Source organism: Muntiacus reevesi, chromosome 5 (assembly GCF_963930625.1).
Source record: "Muntiacus reevesi chromosome 5, mMunRee1.1, whole genome shotgun sequence".
NCBI lineage: Eukaryota > Metazoa > Chordata > Mammalia > Artiodactyla > Cervidae > Muntiacus > Muntiacus reevesi.
In genome coordinates this window covers 19566312-19589686 of record NC_089253.1, presented here as the reverse complement: position 1 = coordinate 19589686, position 23375 = coordinate 19566312, and the positions used below count along the sequence as shown (strand labels likewise).

Genomic DNA, 23375 nt, shown 5'->3' with positions numbered 1-23375 from the left:
GAGGGTTGAAGAGAGGAACAATAAGCCACTTTCTTTAAATACACTTCTTTGAACAGGTTTCAGTTTTTTCTTCCTGCCTAAAATAGCTGGATGTCTGTCTCCCAAAGCAGAGATTAAACTTTTCTTTTTCACTTCTAGACTAGTTGAACTCTTTTTTTGTTTGGCTGCAAAGTTCATTCTTGAGCAGTTAAAGAAATTTTGATCTTGGCATTTGAAAATGTAGATGAAATTAAGTCTCTAATTCATGTTTTTATTCTTACAGTCAAAAAAAGTTCAAGCCCAGCTGAAGGAGCTTCGTTATGGGAAGAAGGATTTATTATTTAAGGTAAGCAACTTTCTTCCTACTTCCTCCAGCTGGCTGGTTCAATACCTAGACTATCTATAATACTATTTAGCTTAAATTTAATTTCCAGGTTTTCACAGGAATTAGAGTTATATTTGACTGAATTAAAGGTTCTTTCATTTTACTGCCTACTTAATTAATGGAGATAAATACAGATATGGTTTCCTGGGTACGTTCTTAATCAAAGGCAGACTTCATTTCAAGGTGTTTAAAGTCTTTTTGTAAACTTCAATTACTTTAATTCAACATTGAGGAATACTGCCTTTCAGAGTGCTTACATTACAGTGAGCATATATTGAACAATTTTCAAGAGATCAGGTTCACTGGTGACCTACATTCTTGACTTTCAGAGATCCCTGCATTAGTCTTTTTATTATAATCTTCATATTTAATCATGGTTGATTGATTTTCATTATTTATACTTTCCTTTACAAGACTGTAGGTAGACATCTATCACAAACTATGGTTATGGTTAACTGACTAATGGCCTCCCAAATATATCCACTTGCTAATCCCTAGAACCCGTGAATATGATATTTTATGTCAAAAGAGGCTTTGCAGATGTCATTAAGTTAAGGATCTTGAGGTGGGAAGATTATCCTAAGTTATCTAGGTGTATCCTGAATATATTGCACAAGTGTTTAATAAGAGTAATACAGGATGGCTTAAGTAAAAAAAAAAAGATTATGTAACCTTCGGAGAAGTTGGAGGAGGAAAGACAATGCAAAGAATTTTCCCACATAGCCTCTGGGATAAACAGCCCTTTCAACACTTTGATGTTGCTTGGTAAAATTCATTTCAAACTTCTGACTTTCCAAACTCTTAAGAGAATAAGTTGTGTTGTTTAAGTCACTGAGATCAAAGTAGTTTGTTATAGCAGCAAGAAGAAACTAATACAAATACTTCTTTTATCTCCCTTGAGCAGAGAAGCTGAGCCTTTAATTGTGCTTGTGGTACACCTGCATTCCCAAAAGCAGTAGAGTAATAGAATATTAGGCTTTTAGTACTAGGAATAATACTTTGTTTAAGAAGTAAATGTAAATTAATTTGTGTGTAATATCTGTTTTTCGAAAATGTTTCCACCACAGTGATCATCCCAATCTATCTTCCAGTTTAATTTGAGATAATTCTTCATGTTATTTAATGTTTGGAAAATTCTTTAGTTTTTCTGTTGAAAACAGTAAAAAATAACTTCTCACTTTTCTCTGACACATTTACTTTTGGATTAGAGTCATTCAAAAGTGTTCCTATCATGAGAACCAATATTTATTAAATTCTTATTCCATGAAAGTCATGAATCTGGAAATATTTTACCATTTAGTCATTCATAAACATGTTTTCTGTCATTCCTTTAACCTCTTTTATAACAAAATGTTCTTTAGCACACCAAGAAAAATATGAATTAACTGTCATTAATGCTCTCTGACTCTCAGCCCTCTGCTCATTGTATATGATAGAGATAAGTAGAAAATCCAAGGTATTAATGTTTTCCTGTGTAACTTCAATCTTTCATACTGCGACTCACGCTCAGGGTATCTTGACTGTTACATTCAGCTCGGCTCTAGCTTTTTGCAGTCATCAACAACAAATAATTGAAATTGGAAAAAAAAAAACAACTGTGTGTGCATGTTCACATTTGCAAAGAAATGTCTAGTCCTTTGATATGCTCAACATAATAAGATTAGGAATGTAATAAAAGAATCCCAAGCTCCCTAGAGCTGGTAAGTTTGGGGTATTAGGCTAGGAGATTTATGTAAAGATAGAAAATCATATGAGGCTTTTTAAATTTTTTGAATAATAGAAAAGTTGGGAGAAAAGAATAAGGAGATCCAATAATTTTCCATGTTTTATTCTTAGTTGTATGACAGCTCTTTGGGCTTCCCTGGTGACTCAGACGGTAAAGAATCTGACTACAATGCAGGAGACCCAGGCTCAATCCCTGGGTCAGAGAGACTCCCTGGAGAAGGGAATGGCTACCCACTCTAGTGTTCTTGCCTGGAGAACTCCATGGACAGAGGAGCCTGGCAGGTTACAGTCCATAGGGTTGCACAGTTAGGCATGACTGAGGGACTAACAATTTCACTTTTTTCAAATATAGATTAGTAACTTATCAACTTTCAAATCAGGATTTGTTGAAAATGTGAGACATTATTTGTAAGCCTTGTTATTTTATGTCAATTTGAGAATAACACTTATATATGAAATCAAGTGAATTGCATATGAGTAGACCATGAAGTTGCATAAATTAGAATGTCAACCCATATTCTCTTTCCAAACAATTTAATCTCTAGATTTTTATTACATCCAATAGCAGGAGGTCTAGAAGCATGGCAGTTTTTTAGCTAAACTAACTTATTTAGTAGCTAAACTATGTCAGCAAGGACCCAGAATTGTTTGTCTGTATTTCAGGCTTTTTCATATCATGATGACTGACTTGGTCTAAACTTTAATTCCTCATTGTACAATAATAGTGTCTAAAGATCTATGTAACTGTGTACAGAGTCAAAGACAATGATGTGGGGGAAACGTTTGTCCTTAAGTGTCATAATTTTTATAAAGGAAGTACATTTTTAAGAAGTCTCCCCAAACTTGGGTGTGCATCTATGTATAAAAGTGAGACTCCAGTGTTTTCAACTTCTACTGTGAAAAGTTGCTTCTTTTAGAAGTAAAGAAACCTAATTGTTAATGGAGAACCACCCAGACAATTTCTGCTATAATGTACTCATTCACTCATCTTGAGACAGCTTACTTTTATATCATCTCATTTGCTTACTTTTAAATCACCAGTGCACATTTTAGGTATTGTATAAACATGTTAACTGAATGAATGAAAACATACATACATATGTACATGCACATGAGTATACAGGCCAGGGCAGTAGATAATAGAAACATTATAATTTTGTGACCAGAATCTATCCATGCACTTATTCAAATGAGTCCACAAAATATTTTTGGTAATAACTTGCTGAATCTTGAGATAAGTAGTAGAATATTATATTTCCCTGAAAGTAGTTTCCTGAGCATCTATTCAGTTTTGAACAGATTTGATGGTTTTTAGTGAAGATAATATTTGAAGGAGCAGTGCTTACCACTAAAGCACATGAATTTTACCTTAAAAATAATGGAATGTGCTGACAGTTGCAAGGCAGGTTGATAAATTCAGTGTCCTTATTAATGTCTGAGAGCTGGCTTTTGATTGAGGAAGGCAGCCAGTAGCAGTAAACATTCTATACTAAGGAAAGAAGTGAGGATCTGCAGCTTATTTGCCCAGGACATGAGTACTTTTTATCCTCCTTAATTCAATTTGGAGTTGATATTCTCTGGAATACCTACGCTCCATTGTGCTATTCTGTTTTATTTTTACATATACCTATGTTTTTAATTTCGATAGTATTATTTTCTCATTATAGAAAAATTTCAAAACATGTCCTAATGTATAAGACCAAACAAATAAAAACCCAAAACACTTAAAACACATCACTTGGAACGTATTCAATATTTTGAAATATTTTTTTAAATAAATATTATTTTAAGAAAGAATTTTTTTTTAAGTAGCCCAAATCAAAGGTGCTGTGTCATTTTTTTATATTCAATTTCTATATGTACTATAAGGTTTATAAAATATTTAACAATTTTTTTTTACTTTTTCTAACTTAGTATTCATATCCTGTATTCTTTTTGTATCACTATTTAGTTCCTTTTGTATTAGGCATATCTGCTTTATGATTAATATATGTAATTTTAATAATAATATATAGAGTATATACATTCTGCTTTTTTACATAATTTATAAAGGTATCTTTTATTTACAAAATAGAAACAGACTCACAGACTTACAGAACACACTTAAGCTTACAAGGTGGAAGAGAAGGAGGGAGGGAAGAGATAAGGAGTTTGGAATTGACATGCACAGGCTGCTATATTTCAAATGGATAGCCAACAAGGACCTTCTGTTGTTTATAGCACAGGGAACCCTGCTCAGTATTATCTAACAACCTGAATGGGAAAAGAATTTGAAAAGCAGTAGATACATGTATATGTATAACTGAATCACTTTGATGTATACCTGAAACGAACACATTATTAATCAACTATATGCCAACATAAAATGAAAAGTTTTAAAACTCTGTATTATGACAAAAAATGTGTATTACAATTTTAATTTATGCTTTGATGAAGAATGTTTTCTTATTTTTAACTTGTATAGTTTTTATTGAACATGTATTCAACTATAAAGTAATTCACTAAAGTTATTAAAAAATTTTAATGTTATTGATACCTGATACACATTATTTTTGGATTTGGATTTTTAACTTGAATGGAGCATAGTTGACAAAAATAATCACATATATTTAAAGGATACAACATGATGATTTGATACACATATAGAGTGTGGGATGATTATCAAAATTAACTAACATCCCTCACCTCATATAGTTAACTGTTTTTCTATATGTATAAGGGAATGATTTAGATCTACTCTCAGCAGTTATGAATGATGCAATACCCCATTGTTAACCATAGTTCCATATCCCATCAGTGTATTAAGAAAAAAAATGTGTTTAATTAAGGCTTTTTTAGACATATCCAGAGAACTGGGCATTCTCATTAAGGAAACAAGAATAAATGAAAGAGGCTTCTGGTGGCACAGACAGTAAAGAATCTGCCTGTAATGCAAGAGACTCAGGTCTGATCCATGGGTCAGGAAGATCTCCTGGGGAAGGGAATGCCTGCCCACTCCAGTATTCTTGCCTGGAGAATCCCATGGACAGAGGAGTCTGGTGGGCTACAGTCCGTGGGTTCGCAAAGAGCTGAACACAACTGAATGACTTAACGCTTAAGTAAATATATTGGTCTGCTGAGGCTGACATAAAGTACCATGGACCCAGTGGCTTAAGATTAGAAATGTATTTTCTCACAGTCTAAAGGCTAGAAAATCTGGGATAAGTCTGACATGTTTCTGTTAGAAACCTGTGTCCTCACATGGAGGAGAGCTCTCTATGTCTCTCCTTACAAGGACACTAGTCCTACAATATCAGGGTCCCACTCATATGACCTCATTTAACCTTAATGACCTCCTTATAGGTCCAGTCTTCAAGTATAGTCACATTGAGGGGTAGGCTTTCAACATACGAGTTTAGGGGAGACAGTTCGTTCATTGTAGTAATTAAGTAACACATACAATAAAGCAGTAACAAACCTTGAGAAATTATAAAATGAATACTACTGTTTTAATTTGCCATAAAAATGATTGCTGGGCAATTTAAACATTTACTTTGAAATGTAATCCATTTAATTTCATTTATCAATACTTATGTTTTGTTGTTGTCATTTTGGTCATTTCAAAACAATTTACATTAATGTTCCCTCAGTTCATTTCAGTCGTTCAGTCATGTCTGACTCTTTGCGACCCAATGAACTGCAGCACGCCAGGCCTCCCTGTCCATCACCAACTCCCGGAGTTTACCCAAATCCATGTCCATTGAGTCAGTGATGCCATCCAACTATCTCTTCCTCTGTCGTCCCCTTCTCCTCCTGCCCCCAATCCCTCCCAGCATCAGGGTCTTTTCAAATGAGTCAGCTGTTCGCATCAGGTGGCCAAAGTATTGGCGTTTCAGCTTCAACATCAGTCCTTCCAATGAACACCCAGGACTGATCTCCTTTAGGATGGACTGGTTGGATCTCCTTGCAGTCCAAGGGACTCTCAAGAGTCTTCTCCAACACCACAGTTCAAAAGCATCAGTTCTTTGGTGCTCAGCTTTCTTTATAGTCCAATTCTCACATCCATACACAATTCCTGGAAAAACCATAGCCTTGACTAGACGGACCTTTGTTAATAAAGTGATGTCTCTGCTCCCTAATCACCAAAAATTAAAATTTTCAACTTTTCTATTGAGACAGTGAATAGAGACTGAGTTTTGATACTAGATTTTCAAAAAGAGGCATTGCTGCATTGATTGGGAATCATCTCTGAACTATTTATTTTAGTTCTAATTACATGAACCTAGTGATTTTCATGTTCTGTAGGTTAAGGGTTAGATACAGTCTGGGTGGGAAGATTTTTGAACATTTATTTTGGCCAAGACAAGCTTCCTGAAATGACTTTCCCTGTATGGAGACTGATATATTTATGTCCTTGTTAAAGGTTCTGTTCAATATGTCATATTGCTAATATTTAGTCTCTTTAAATCATAAGCATCATGTCAATCCTAATATTCTGTTATTAGTATGCGAAAATAATACATGATATGTTGTTGGTGAGCATGTCCAAAGAATATATTTCTGTAAAATTTTATTGCTTCCATTTAGATTTATAACTTTGTATCTGTAGAATTAGAAAATATCTAGAAATGATAACAACTGATATATATCAAACACTAAACATAAACTTGTAAGATATTTTGCTGTGTCCTTTATATGCATTATCTCATTTACTTCTCAAAACAACTTAGGTATATATGCATGATACATTGAGTATTGTATATATATATATATATTACATATATAGCACATGTATATTGTACATATATATATGTACACACATATATAATTTATATATAATGTGTATATTAAGGGGGACATGTGTGTGTGTGTGTGTAAGTGAGGCCTAAAAAAGTTAATGGTCCAAGGTCATCAGTAGTAGTTATTGTATCTAACTGAGAAAGGATTTACATCTACTGCATACATTCATCTTCAGGGTCTGTGTCTAATCATCTTCCCTGCTTGCTTTTTTCGTCTGTCTTTCCCTTACTTTCTGTAGTCTCCCTGGTGACTGACTCTTCATTTTGTCTTGTCACCCTCTTCACTCTCTAAACTCCTGACCATCTTTCTACTGCTTACTAGTTGTATCACATCGCTTTATCCTCTGGTACTAGCAAAGTCTTTGTTGATGTCCTGACCTTCATATGGAAAGACTTTTATGGTCCCAGTATACTTCTTTTTCACCACTTTCCAATCTTCTGAGGCATTCTGTTTGGATGCATCTAGCTGTTTCATGAAAGGAACTATGAAATATTAGATCTCCAGTGAGGGATGCTAGGTTTGTGACTATTTCTGTTAGTTACTGAATAAAAATTACTTAATAAAATCTTCTTCTATTCAGTGTTTGAAATAAAATAGTGAATAAATTACTGCCTACATGGAGTTTATAGCTTATCGATAAAAATAATGCCTTACATATAGTTAGCATTTTATACTGTACCCAGTGCTGTACATTATTTCATTTGATCCTCACTGCAATCTCTACCAAACAGAGAAGTTGTAGGACCTGTTCTACTATGAGGATATGCAGGCCCTGAGAAGTTTGACAGTTATTCCAGGCTACCAAAATGTTTATTTGCAAAGCCAATTTATTAACTCATTGAAACCATCACTATTTTATTTATTTCTTTAAAATTGAACTGACTTGGTAGAGTTTCTTGGCACAGGTGTGTTCGACAAAAAATTATAGTTATTCCTTTGATAACTGTTTCTGTAGCATAGGTATCCTATTATATCAAAACTCTGACAATTATTCTGTCATATTTTATGATAGACTGGATATAGTCATTCCTTCTGAAACTCAGACATCAAAATGGCCTTTTTTCCCATTGGTTTTTTCTCTAGAAACCAGATGTATTCATCTCTGTGTCTGTTTCTGAAAGAGGAATGTTGCCACATGACTTCCCAAGTATGGATCCACCAAGTGTCAGATTAATTTTCTGATGATTCAAGTCATCTATAAGGGAATTTTTAAACCCTTGTGTAATTTAAGATCAACTTTTGTCCATCTGTCTCTTATCAACTTACATCCATGTGTTAAAGCGTTTTGTAATGAGCAAAAACATTTTCAGTGCCACTCATTTGTTATATGGCAGTGTATCTCCAGTTAAATGACTTTTGGCCCTAAATATGCTAGAGGAGTTAGTGATTTTATTTTCTTACATGATTTGAAAATTAACGTTTTGTTTTTTTTTTTTAAACACATTCATTCGTGCCTCAAAATAAGTCTATGATCACTCAGGGTATGTGATACTGTCACCTTATTGTGTATCAGAAAAACAAGACCAAGAGAAGGTAAAAGATTTGTCTGAAATAATAGAACTAGTAAGTGGCAGAGTGTTATTCTAATCTAAGTCCTGTGACTCCACTATGTCACCTTTTCACAGTTATATTTCTAGTTTGATTCTTAGGGGGATTTATAGATTATACTTTTCAGAAATATTTTCTACTGTACTCAAAGATTAAAAGGGCACTTAGAGAACAGACTTGTGGACAGAGTGGGGGAAGGAGAGGATGGTACAAATTTAAGAAAGTAGCATTGGCATATATAAACTAAATATATATATAAACACATATAAAATAAATAAATAGTGGGATGTTGCAGTGTAACACAGGGAGGGAGGCTCAAAAGGTAGGAGATATATACTTATCTCCTTACATATTATGACCGATTTGCTTTATTGCAAGACAGAAACCACCAACACAACATTGTAAAGCAATTACCCTCCAGTTAACAAATATTTTAAATTTAAAAAGTATTAAAAGGACAAATATGTATAGATGGAAATATAACTTGTCAACATAAAAATAATCTGTCAGAAAGTAATATTCAATGCATTTGCTTGAAAATATAAGGATTTTTATTACAAAAATAAGATGCTTTCAGTTTAGCATTGGCAGTTGCTTGAAACATCAGATTCTTTTCTAACTCCCTATATTCTGATTATCTACTCTACTAGTTTTTAAAACTACAGCATTATTTTAAAAGTATGTTCTGTGGTAAAAAAAGAAATTTAATTGACCTTGCCCAAATCAACCCGACTTTTCAGACTTGCTCCTCCCCCATGCTTTAAAACATAAAGCCAACTAGTCTGACTTATTTTCTTGTTGTTCACCAGATAATGGAATATATATGCATATTTTAAATGTTTTAAATATATGCATGTCTCTTAGCAGAAGTCAATATCAAATTTGTCTACTAAACTTTAATTTTTCTCCAAAAATATTGATAATATTCCAAATACTGAAAGTCACTAGAAGTGCAGGACTTTAAAAGAAGCCAAATGCAGAACTTTATAAAGTGACTTATCTATGATTACAGAACTTCAGTCTAAGTTCCAGACTTCATGTTCATTCAATCCTCTAAAATTATTGATTGAGAATGCATTAGATGTCAGACACTGAGCAAAGTGTGTTTTTTCCATTTGACCAAGATTCCTTCACACTTCAAAGGGATTTAAAGTCAGTGGTTGAATTTCAGGACGATACTGATTCCTCAGAAGTTTTTCATAATTCTTATAGGTTTGCATATGGCATTTTTGTTGGAGAGGAGCTTATATAATTTATCAGGTTATCAAATGATCTATACATATCCAAAATTTAACAGTTTAGGAACCATTGCTTTACATCCTGGCCCTCACCTTCTACCACGTTAAGCATTTCTAGGCAGTGATAAGCAGAGACGTCTCTGGCTGTTATTGAGAATACTGTGCTCATTCCAAGTTTCTGTGTATTCTTTCTTACTCTGTTCACTTATTAGAAAACTCAGGTGTATTCTATAGCTGCCAGGTTGATGATTCTGTTAGAAATTATTTTTATAAAATGTTTATAACTTTAAATAACATTTTTAAATTTTACCACTTCAATCACATCTTATCATTAATTCATAATTTGAAAAAAAGTTATGGCCTATCATATAGGAAGATAGAACACATTAAGTGACTTAAGCCAGGTACTGTAAATACATTTTTAAAAAGTGAATCTCTGTGTGTGTCCCCACCCCATACCCTGTGCCTGCCTATCTTTTACCTTGCTAATGATTCATGGGGTTGTTTTCCACTGAGCTTAGATCTAGTCTCGGCATCATTCTCATTCCAAGCAACTCCTAAAAGTTAGTCACAGTTGGTATCTATTTGCCATCCCTGAATGAGCTCTATTTTGCATGTAGCCAGTTTCCAGCATCTAGAAAGAAACTCTGCAGTGTTTGCTCACCATTGCCCTACCATTGTAGCAAACAACCACCATTATGCCTTGCAAAGCCTTTGTACAGAAAAGGTCTAAAGGCTAAGGAATTTAGGGAATAAGGCATAAGTGTGAATCTTCCTGCAGAAAATCAAAGTGAGTACAATGAACTTTAGACCAGCCCTAGAACATTTCTTCTTGGGTCTAAGATACTAGAATGAGCCTTGAACTGCTGACCTTTGCTACCCATTCTTCTTCTATCCATAATTTTGCATATATGTCTGGGTTTATCAAACTGTCCTCCCACTGTGAGTGGCCCTCAGTCTTTGCTAGGTTCAGCTGACTTTGCACAGGTACCTGCTTGGATCAAATATAGAGCAGTGGCACCATCATGAGACCTTTGGGAAAAATCACCTTTTTTTGTGGCGCTTGATGGGGAGACTGCTATTTCAGTTCTAGGCACAACAGCCAGCAATTGCTGCACTTCTTTCTTTAGGTCCTAAATGCTTCTATTTTAAATACATTTAAACTTTTTTTTTTTCCAGTGAGAGACATCTGTTTCTTCTGAGTACTCTAAAAGTTCAACATGTGCTTCTGATCAGAAGTTGTCTTAAGTTCTGAAATTATAGATTAGCAATTATAACCTTTCATAGAGTCAATTTGAGCATTAGGCGTACTGCTCAGGGACATGTGCCATCCCCAGATAGCTTTTCATCTCTAATTAAAATAGAAAGCAATTACAACACTATCTCTGTGCTAAACATAATTCTTTATTTTGAATATAAAATGAAAAGAACAATGAAGAAAACACACAGCAATTTCATGCATCATACATTTTTTAAATGCCTTGTTTTCTATACCCTTTATCTTAACGGTGATACCAACCATAATTTTAGAAAACAAGGGCAGATTTTTGTTCTCCTTTGAGTACTTCTTTTGGTAACACATTTAGATGTTCTCCTTTGTCTTGGCAGGAGACATTTAAGAAGCATATTTGTGAACCTGACTTTTCATTTCATTTCATTTCACTGCTGTTACTCAGTTACTAGGATGTTTCTTAAACTACGCATAATAAAAAAGAAGACAGTTACTGCTGAAGGTAATTGAATGGAAAGCTGCTGCAACAGAAACAATTTAGAATAATTTTAAATAGGAAAATTCTCCATAAATTTCATAGTTTATAAAAAGGAATATGCTGCTTATGAAGGCAAGAGCAGAATCTGTTAGTAGTACATGCTGGGAGTCTTCTGTATCTTCTTCCCTACTACTGTCACTTTAACGTAACAAACCCCATTTGAAAAACACATCAGATTAACTTGTTATATAAGTTTTCAACAATAAAGAACCTTCACAATAGAAGGATCCTGTAACACACCAAACTCCAGTTCTTGCACAGTATTGGCTAATGTCCTTAATGTAATGATTCCCTGGTGGCTCAGTGCTAAAGAATCCACCTGCAATGGAGGAGACAAAGGTTCGATCCCTGGGTTGGGAAGACCTCCTGGAGGAGGAAATGGCCACCCACTCTAATATTCTTGCCTGGAAAAATTCCATGGACAGAGGAGTCTGGTAGGCTATAGTCCATGAGGTCACAAAGAGTCGGACACAACTGAACACATACACATCCTTAAAGGCATTGACTCTGATTGTAAATGTTCAGTGATTAAGGTTCACAACACTCCAAAGCAGGCGTTTTCCTTTTTACAGAATTCTGATTATTGAAGAATCCCCTTCTCACACTCAAGTATAGTTTTTTATATACCTGATTCCCACAGAGATGCCAAGTTCCTTCTAAAAAGTAATGTATTTTTCCCCCACAGTCTTCTCTTTTGGTTTCTTCCTTATTCTTTGTCTCTATTTGTCCTTTCTATTCTTCATGCCCTCACTACTAAGATGCCTTCAGAAGGAGAATTTAATTACATGATGTAATTGTTTCTCAGTCTGAGAAACATGTGTGGTTTCTTAACCAAGAGTAGAACTCAGTTTACTGCTAGTGATGAAATAACCTGGGAAGGTGAAGTGGGGTGCATTATTTGAGTAGGCAATGAAAATCATTTCAGTGCTCAGAATTCATGCTACTTACACAGAAGTCAACATTTAGAGTCACTAGCACACATTTTTCAGTTTTCTTCCCAATCATGTAATCTCTTCCTTTTTTCTTATTGAGGTATACTTGGCAAATGACAGTATATTGGTTTCAGGAGTACAACGTAGTGATCTGATATTTGTATATGCTGCAAAGTGATCAGCAGAGTAAGTCTAGTATATGTCCATCACCATAAATAATTGCAGTTGTGCGTGTGATAAGATCTTTCAAGGAAGATTTATTCTCTTAACAACTTTCAGATATGCAATTCAGTATTACTAACTATAGTCACCATGCTGTGCATTGCAACCTCATGACTTTTATGACTGGGAGTTTGTACCATTTGGCCCCCTTTACCTATTTCATCCACCTCCCACCCACTGCCTCTGGCAACCACCAATAATCTTCTCTTTTGTGAAAGGCATGATTAGCATATCCTCCCATCCTGCCCCAACCTTTGCTACTCCACTCCTCTAGAAATAGAGTATGAAGGTTCCTTGAGGCTGGAAAAAATCCATATGGGACATACTAAATACGTGGAGAAACTCTATTATTATATAATATTTGGGGTGAAATCTTTTGGCTTATTCAGTGCTTCTTGCAGCAAGTTAGATAAAACTTGGCACAATTAAGAAACACCTACTGTGGGGCCTAAGAGTGCTTTGCAGGCTACAAGAGAAAGAGAAAATAGCACAGCTAAGACTAGTTTAAAACTTTGACCAATCTATGTGTAAAAAGTCTTACTTATGTCAACCCTAAGCATCATCTACTGAATATTTTAGTATGTCTTCTTCCTTAGTGAATGTAGCTTGATGTAACAAAAAATAACACATGCTTGCAGTCAGGGGATCTGTGTTCCTTTTTATTTCTTTCCCTTGAAAGTGAAAGTTGCTCAGTTGTGTCTGACTCTTTGCGACCCCATGGACTATACAATCCATGGAATTCTGCAGGCCAGAATACTAGAGTGGGTAGCCTTTCCTTTCTCTAGAGGATTTTCCCAACCCAGGGATTGAAGCCAGGTCTCCCACATTGCAGGAGGATTCTTTACCAGCTGAGTCACAAGGGAAGCCCAAGAATACTGGAGTGGGTAGCCTATCCCTTCTCTAGCCTATCTTCCCAACCCAGGAATCAAACCGGGGTCTCCTGCATTGCAGGTGGATTCTTTACCAACTGAGTTATCAGGGAAGCATCTTTCCCTTACCTGGAAATTAAGGTTAATTAGTCACATAGCCTTGTTGGGTATCAGTTCTGTTAGTAAATTATGGATAAGATCAATACACACACTTCAAAGTTATTTAATAGGATCAAATGAGACTGTATATCAAATTAATTCTATAAAATATCTTATAACCATTCCATTCTCAATGAATTGCTTTTGTCTTTTATTTCCAGAGGGAAATATATTTTTAAGATAATACTAGATCACTTTTTGAGTCTAAACAACTATTGTTCTTAGTCGCATTCAAGAATTATGTCATCACTTTTTGACTCAAACCTTCATACTTTGTAGTCTCTGGCATATATAAAACTGTATTTCAGGCCCTGGTTTTCTACTTTATGATACAGAGTTGTTTTGGAAGCCTGGAGAAGAACAATTAGTTCATTTACTTCATTTTAGACAAATGTGTGTGTATACACACACAGACAGACACACATATATACAAAGGCAAAAGGATCTTCAGAACATTCTAGAGAGAACTCATATTTTTAAAGTATTTATATAGCGATGAAGGACTAAGGGCATAATAGCTTTTTAGAAATGAAATTGTTGGGATACATTTTCTTCCTAATAAAGTTTTATATAAGTTTCTTTATTTAAAAAAAAATGGATGTAGAGACCAAGAACTAGATGCAATTTCTTAATATAATCGCACTTGTCCATTGTTTGGAACAGAGATGGGGAAGATGATAGTCTTCTTTGCAACTGCCTTTAACGTATTGTTTATGGGAATAATAAATGGAGATTGTCTCTAATCTAATCTCATTAGTAGTTGTGTAAGAAGTCTTTGCTTTAAATAATTTGGTTTCTTGGTTGGTTTTTATCTTAGACAAATTTGATATGCTGATATACTGATAATTTATTCATTAAAGTCTATAAAATCTTCTAAAATAATAATACCAAATTTAGTCCTTTGGATTTTTCTTTTTGTTTCAAGTTGAGCAGAAAATGTGTTAACTCAGTATTATAACACTCTCTCTTTCTTCATGTGTTGAATTTGCTCTTACTTTAGGTGCACTGTGGATAACTGTGATTTTATATTTAATATTTTCACTTATCTGAGCCCTTTTATTTGCATACTGCTTGGATTTTAATGTTAATCTGTAAGAGTTTGGTAGTAATCAAACACAGTCTTATAGACTGCCTATTCAATTATGGTTATTTTAATAATGATACTCTGCTTTACTGAATGAGGATGGTCTGTTGGTATTTCATAAATTTTAACATAATGTAGGGACCACCCATATGTCTTGTTAAAAGGATATTCTAAGTCTGTAGGTCTGAGATGGGGCTTGAGATTCTGCATTTCAAGCAAGACCTTAGGCAGTGCTGACTGTATTGGTCAAGAGGCCCTAGGGCATTTAATTAATCTGATGTTAAAGGGTTTTACTTTTCTTTTTCTTAATTTAAAAATTCTTTAGACATTGGTGTTAGAGAATGAAGGAGCATTTGAAATGAAATGATGTGAGTTCCCTTTCAGACTTTTCAGTTAACTTACTAATGTTTCTTTTGTATATGGACCTCTGAAAGCAGGTATTTGCATTTGTTATTTAACATCTGCCCTCCTCCCCCTGCCCTCCTTTTCACTGATCAGAGCTGATATTTTGTAGCAGACATACAAAAAACAAAACTGACTGGACTCCCTCAGTAAGGGAGGTAGGCTAGTTTATAATGACTCTTAATACATTATGGTAAGTGCTATATAAGCACTTTATCTACCACTCTTGGAAGATGGGGCATGAAAGAGGTTCAAAGATCAGTAGATCAATTACTACATTGGGAGCAGCATCATGGAAGAGTGACATTGGGTTAGATCTTGAGGGCATTGCAACAAAGTCTATGCTTGATATTTACTCAGTAAATATTTTGAAATGAAGGAAATAAGAAAGGAAAGGAGGGAAGAGTCAGTGAGTATCCTATCTTTCTTGAGAAAAGAGAATAACATACATTACTATTTAATAAGCTATCATGGGAACTTGCTGAAGTGTATGGTAAATGTTGGAGAAGGAAATGGCAACCCAGTCCAGTATTCTTGCCTAGAGAATCCTGTGGACAGAGGAACCTGGTGGGCTGCTGTCCATGGGGTCGCACAGAGTCGGACATGACTGAAGCAACTTAGCATGCATGCATGCATTGCAGAAGGCAATGGCAGCCCACTCCAGTGTTCTTGCCTGGAGAATCCCAGGGACGGAGGAGCCTGATGGGCTGCCGTCTATGGGGTCACAGAGTCGGACATGATTCAAGCGACTTAGCAGCAGCAGCAACAGCATGCATGGTAAATGTGGAAAGGAGCTAGAAGAGATTAAGAAGACAAAATGATGCCAAATCATGAGGGGCATTAATGGGCATATTAATAATTTTGAACATTAAAAGATCCTCAACATCACTAATTATTTGAGAAATGCAAATCAAAACTATAATGAGGTATCTCCTCACAATGGTCAGAATGGCCATAATCAAAATCTCCTGTTGTTCAGTTACTAAAGTCACGTCTGACTCTGCGACCCCATTGACTTCAAAAACAATGGACTATTACTCAGCCATAAAAGGAGAAAAATAGCTCCATTTTGCAGCATCATGGATAGATCTAGAGATTGTTGTACTGAATGAAGTAAGTCAGATACAGGAAGACAAATATCACAGGACATCAGTTATATATGGAATCTTAAGAAAGGATGCAAACAAAGTCAGTTACAAAACAGAAGTAGAATCACAGGTATAGAAAACACATTTATGGATACCAGGGGATGAGGGTGGGGAGGGATAAACTGAGACTGGAATTGACATATACGTACTACTGTATATAAAATAGACAAAAACTAATAAGAGCCTACTGTAGGGCTTCCCTTGTTGTCCAGTGATTAGGAATCTGCCTGCCAATGCAGAGGACACAGATGTGACCCCTAGTTCGAGAAGATCCCACATGCTTCAGAGCAACTAAGCCCATACACCACAACCCCGGAAGCCTGCACGCCCTAAAAAAGCCACTTCAAAAAGAAACCGTGAGCCACAAGGAAGAGAGGCCCCTGCGTGCTGCCGCTAGGGAAAGCCTGCACATGGCAATGAAGACCCAGCACAGCCACATATAAATGAGTAAATAAACCTTTCAAAACAAAAAAAGAGCTTACTGTATAGCACAGGGGACTCTACTCAGTACTGTGTGATGGCCTATATGGGAGAAGACTCTAAAGGTGTGTGTCTAACTGACTCACTTGGCTGTACCCCTGAAACTAAGACATTGTAAATCAAATATACCCAATAGTTTTTTTTAAAGAAAATAATAATTTTGAGAGGAAAGTGTCAATAATTTTACGAATAGTTGCCTCTCTTTGTTAGTGGGAAAAATGGTCCATTTCCTGCTGGCTTATATTTGGATATCAGCTTCCTTCTCAGATCTCTGGGATTCCTTCTCCTCCTCCCATGGGGTCTGGGGCATGGCTTATCTTTCCAGTCACTGGGGTATATGCTAGCAGCAGCTTGACGCTGAGTAGGTGCTTCTGACCAATCAGCAGGCCTATAGGTTCCGGTTCTGTTTTTGTTTTCTTTCTTTCTTTTTTTTTTTTAAAACTGGTTAATGACTTAAAAATGTCTTCTGACTTCAAAGTAGATATAGGACAAAAGGCGAGAAGAAAGAAGACTGATGATATAGAAGCATTCTTCTCAGACAGCAGACCAAAAAAAAATATAAAAACCCACATTACAATCTAATATTTTCATATTTCTTTTTAATAAGCAATTTAATGAAAATGGAAACTGTATTGCTACTTAATGGGGTATAAAATTTTTCTCATTTAAAATTATCTACTAGGCTATGAAAAGAGAAGTAGAATAAAATATTCTGGGTATTAAGGAAAAATGGAAGCACTTGGATCTGTCTTACCTATTTTAGGCATTTAATAAGCCTGTGTTTTATCCACAACTGTTCTTACTATCTTCATCTCCAACCCATATAAGAGGCAGGATTATGCATCAGTTAGTAGCAGAGACTCTGGAATCAGGCCTCTGTGTTTAATACTGTCAATTTCAGTATGGATTTGAGCAAGATAAGTAAACATATGTCCAGGTTTTTTTTTTCTCACCTATAAAATGAGATTAATGATTGCTTCTATACAATACACTTATTTTGAGAATCTAATGATATTATAGTATCTGATACATGTTAAATGTGCAGTTAGTATTATCTATTATTGTTTTAAAAATAGGATCATTCTTTTGATGATAGTATTGATAAGCCCAATTTTGTGATTCTAACACTAACTTAGGTAGAATCCAGAATTTCTACTCTTGAGTTGAAGAACCTTGTTGAGCTGTTTTTGCAGCTCATTACTACTCTATAGAAGTGTTGGTTGTATAGATAATATATGTAAATCAGCAATTGCCTTCATCTTCCCTTCTAGTTTATTTTTTCTTAATATATACAGACAGAAATATAAAATTTTTGCTCCCACCTCCCCCCCCACCCCCCCCCATTTTCCATGTTGCTCATAGGCAAGCCTGAGAGAAGATTGAGAGGTACTGTTTTTTCCTCCATTCGCCAGTTAATTATTACTTTGGTTGTTTCCTGTTTGGCACTATTGTGAATCATGCTGCTGTGAACTCTCAAGCAGAAGTCTTTGCTGCACACATATTCTCATTGTTCATGAGTAAATTCTGAAGTTAGATATTTAGGTCATATGCTATGTTTAATTTTGTAAGAAACTGCCAAATTTTTTCTAAATTGAATGTATAGTTGCATGCCAACCAGTAGAGTGTATCAATGTACTCTACTTTATTGCCAATACTAGTTGGTCAGTCTTTTAAATTTTACCTTTTCTAATCATGTATCTTTGTCAAGCATAATAATTTATTATTTGCACTTCTCTAAGGTTAATGATATTGAATAATTTTCATATGCTTATTTTACATTTATATATCTTCTTTGAAATATCTATTTAAATTTTTTTGTTTTTTTATAAAAGTGTGTATTGGATTGTTTTCTAATTACTGAATATTAATAGTTATTTATATATTTATCCTAGGTAGAAGTTCTTTATCAGATGTATATTTTGCAAATGATGCCTCCCACTTTGTGGCTTGGATTTTCATTTTCCTAGCTGTGACTTTCATAGAGAAAAAAATGTCTTACTTTTTATTAAATCAGTTATAAATGTTCCTTTGATATTAAAACTTTTTTTGTCTATCTAAGAAATATTTGCTTAATCCAGGGTCATAAAGTGTTGCCTCTTTTGGCAAGGTTTGTGTTGTCTTTTAGACATTTTATATTTTTCTGCCCTTATACTTAGGTCTGTGGTCCACTTCATTGGACTTTGTATAAAGTATGAGTTGGTGAATGGGGAGGACCTTTTCTTCTATATTGATATTCAGTTGTTTCAGTTTCACCATAATTTATTTTTAACACAGTGATGATTGAGCTGAAAACTGACCGATGATGGTATAGAAGCATGCCCAGGGTAGTGCAGAAACACACCACTTCATCCATGGGTTCCTACATCCATGGGCTCTATTGATTAGGGGTATGTTATGACTCCTTGCTCTTACACTGCAGTGCAACACTTAGGTACTCTGAAACTAGACTACACAAAAAAGTTTGCCACTGACTACAGTGATGTTAGGCAACTTTTTTCAACTTCTGGGTCTTAATTTCTTCATCTCTAAAATTGGGAAAGCTCATATTTTTCTTCAATGCCTTATAAATGTTACCTGTTCTCACCCGCTTCTTCTTCCTTCATCTTTTCTTCCACCAACATATTGTTTCAATCAAGGAAATGTTTTTTGCCCAATTCTCTTCTATACTACTGTAATGTTGTGGTCTGAGATCAGTTGTCCATGCTGAGTTTTACTGTAATTATCTGTGTGTCTGCAACCTTTCTTTATAGAGCTAAAAGCTCCTTTTTTTGTGAAAAGAATTTATCTACTGATTTATTCTAATTTATCTAATAAAAAGTTGCATGCTGCTGTTCCTGCACTAATTACTTCACCTACATGCTATGGGCTAAAAAATAGTAATAATACTAAGGTACAGTTCATTAAAAAGTTCCACAAATAATAATAGCAATTACTATTTTAAATGTCAAATACTGATCAATATGCTACTAACATACTTACATGACCATACTTATACCACTATAGCAGTGGTTTCCAAACTTATAGCCCCTTAGAATCATGTGAAAAAAATTTTTTTAAGAAATTCCAAAGCCCCAGGCTTGACTCCATACCAATTAAAATGTCTGGAAATGAGACAAGGTATATTTTTATACTTTACAATTACCTTCAATAAACAGACAAGTTTGGGAACCACTGCTTTAAGGCCAGTTCTTCATTATCAACCACAGATTTCAGATGAAGTAATTATGTGTCTCTAAGAGATTAAAGCATTCTGACTCCAGGACCCCATGCAGTCAAACATTATGTTTTATTAATTGCAATTAAATTATGCATATATAAGATTGTATATTCACATACTCATACTTATAAAGTAAGTATATGTCATATATAAAGACAGACTGGAAATATATAAGAATTAATATAGAGAGAAGAAATATTGGAAAACATCATATCACTTTTTGGGGATGGTTGTTGATATTGTGGTTGGAGCATTTAAGAAACATTTTGAAGGTAAGTTGACATTTCACCTGAGTTTGGGAAGAGTAGTTATGCAGGTATAAAATTGGAGAAGTTTCTTTGAGGGAAGATGTGGCAGCTTGGCTGAATGGTCTGAGGAATCAGAGAGCATGAGAAGTCTGAAATTGACAAATACTAAAGGAAGCTATCAATAACCTGGAAAAAGCTGAGACATGGAGTCAGAGCTAAAAGGTGTTTCTAAGTCAGGCATTAGAGTATCTTGTAGTCCAAGTTCAGGAATTTAACCTTTACCACTTATTAGCTTTGCTGAATTTAATTGAAGATTAATGTGGATAGAGTCACTATTAATGCACATCATATGCTCATATCTACATTTATGTAATTTTTATTTTGAGCACATTGTAATAGATAGCAGTGAGTACCAGTTCTTCTCTTTAAATCTTGCAAAGAAATCCTAAGTTCTTTGCAGGCTGGAAACCACATTTCAGCCTTAATTGCCACATGCCACTGGCAGGAAGCACATTTCCCTGAATAGACTCCTATTTGCCAGTTCCAAAGATTAGCAGTATAACTGAATGTCAAAATGCATCCTCCCATGCTCCTCCCTGCTGTTTTCATAATAGGAAAACCTAAAAGGAATGAAGCAGGTGATCTTACTTGTCTAATTCTGGAACTCAGAAGCCTACAAGAATAAGCAGAGAGATGTATCCAATATGACTATACATTTATTTATAACTACACAGAAGAGTAATTGTAAAATTTTCCTTCTAAATGTTTTTCTTCGTATTCATATTCTTTGTGTTGGTTCAGACTTTCTTCACCTCTCCAGAGTCAGTGGCAGAGTTCCCTGACTTCAACACTTTACTCCAGTGTTTCTTCCACATTGTCAAAAGAAGTGTTTGGTTTAAAATTTAAATTTGTCCATGTTCCACTTCTGAATCCATCATTATCTGTCTAGCCATTATAGGATAAAGTCCAGCCTCCTTAAATGGTTTGCAAGGACCATCACTGCCTATTTCTTCAGTTCAGTTCAGTTGCTCAGTCGTGTCTGACTCTTTGCGACCTCATGAGCTGCAGCACGCCAGGCCTCCCTGTCTATCACCAACTCCCGGAGCCTACCCAAACTCATGTCCATTGAGTCAGTGATGTCACCCAACCATCTCATCCTCTGCTTTCCCCTTCTCCTCCTGCCCTCAGTCTTTCCCATCATCAGGGTCTTTTCAAATGAGTCAGCTCTTCGCATCAGGTGGCCAAAGTATTGGAGTTTCAGCTTCAACATCAGTCCTTCCAATGAATATTCAGGACTGATTTCCTTTAGAACTGACTGGTTGGATCTCCTTGCAAGTCCAAGGGACTCAAGAGTCTTCTCCAACACCACAGTTCAAAAGCATCAATTCTCCGGTGCTCAGCTTTCTTTATAGTCCAACTCTCACATCCATACATGACTACTGGAAAAACCATAGCCTTGACTAGATGAACCTTTGTTGGCAAAGTAATGGCTCTGCTTTTTAATATGCTGTCTAGGTCGGTTATAACTTTCCTTCCAAGGAGTAAGCGTCTTTTAATTTCATGGCTGCAATCACCATCTGCAGTGATTTTAGAGCCTCCCAAAATAAAGTCTCTCACTGTTTCCACTGTTTCCCCATCTATTTTCCATGAAGTGATGGGACCAGATGCCATGATCTTCGTTTTCTGGATGTTGAGCTTTAAGCCAACTTTTTCACTCTCCTCTTTCACCTTCATCAAGAAGCTCTTTAGTTCCTCTTCACTTTCTGCTATAAGAGTAGTGTCATCTGCATATCTGAGGTTATTGATATTTCTCCTGGCAATCTTGATTCCAGCTTGTGCTTCTTCCAGCCCAGCGTTTCTCATGATGTACTCTGCATATAAGTTAAATAAGCAGGTTGACAATATACAGCCTTGACATACTCCTTTTCCTATTTGGAACCAGTCTGTTGTTCCATGTCCAGTTCTAACTGTTGCTTCCTGACCTGATATTTCTTCATTGTCATCAAACCCTGAATCATGGAAGTCTTGTATTTCTTGTAATTTTCCATACCTTATTTCTGCTTTTCTTCAGATGTTTTTCTTTGTGTTTTCACCCTTTTTTGTTCCCTTTGTTAAGTCTTAATTTTTAAAAGTTTTATTGAAACATACATGATATAGTATAAAACCAATCTATTTGATTTGAAATATTCAGGGGTTTCATTTTATTCACCTACTTCTACAGCTATCACCAGAATCAAGTTTTAAAACATTTTAATCAACACAAAAAGATATATATGCCCATTAATAGTTACTGTATATTCTCCTTCACCCCTTGCCCATGGAATGTGCTAGTTAGATTTCTGTCTCTGTAGATTTTCACATTTTGAACAAGTCATACAAATAGAATCATATAATACTTGGTATTTCATACCTGGCTTCTTTGACTTTGCATGTTTTCAGGTTTCATTCATTTTGGAGCATATCTAGTTATCAAATGATAGCCTTCCCCCTTTTTGATATTATGACTAATACTGAGTCAGAAAGATTTGGTTCTTTTTCTTTTATCCAGTATGAAAATCTCTGTATTCTGGTTGAATTGTTTTATCCATTCACACTTAGTGTTACTATGTATATGTTTGAATTTAAGTGTGTGTCACCTTTCTTTTTATTTTCTGTGCCTCATGACTATTTTGTTATTGCTGTGCTTATTTTATTGCCTTCTTTTGTATAATGCAGTATCTTCTAATGTAATAGTTTAATTCCTTTTTATTAACTATGTTTTTTGAGCTGTGTTTCTAATGCTTCTTCTAGGGCTGACAATACACATCAAATTATCAGTATCTACTTTGGATTCATATTAACTTATTTCCAGTGAAGGACAGGAAACTTACACCTATATAGCTTCATTTTCTCCACATACACTCTTCTCTATTATTTTTATTCATATTTTAACTATGTATGCCTTTTGTCTTTAAAGAAGTTGAGAGAAGAAAGTAAAGCAATTAAAGAATTTTAAAATACATTTTATTAGCCTTTTTATTTGAGATTTCAGCTTCTCTTTATTTTCACTATTTCTGTGAATTTAAGTTACCAAAGTTATCATTTTATTACTACAGTTCAGCTTTGTTTCCACTTCTCTTATATGCTATTATTGTCAAATATACTACATTTCTATTTGTTACATGACCAACAATGCAATCTATGTCTCTATC

The 23375-nt window shown here is 35.0% G+C and overlaps 1 protein-coding gene across 1 annotated transcript in view; it reads left to right on the top strand.

Moving 5' to 3' along the window:
- LUZP2 (leucine zipper protein 2) overlaps positions 1-23375 on the top strand; it is a 483423-nt gene that overhangs the window by 373288 nt on the left and 86760 nt on the right. Inside the window, exon 7 of the mRNA XM_065936761.1 lies at positions 263-325. Within this exon, the coding sequence (XP_065792833.1) occupies positions 263-325 (63 nt within the window). The remainder of the gene's footprint in view (positions 1-262; positions 326-23375) is intronic.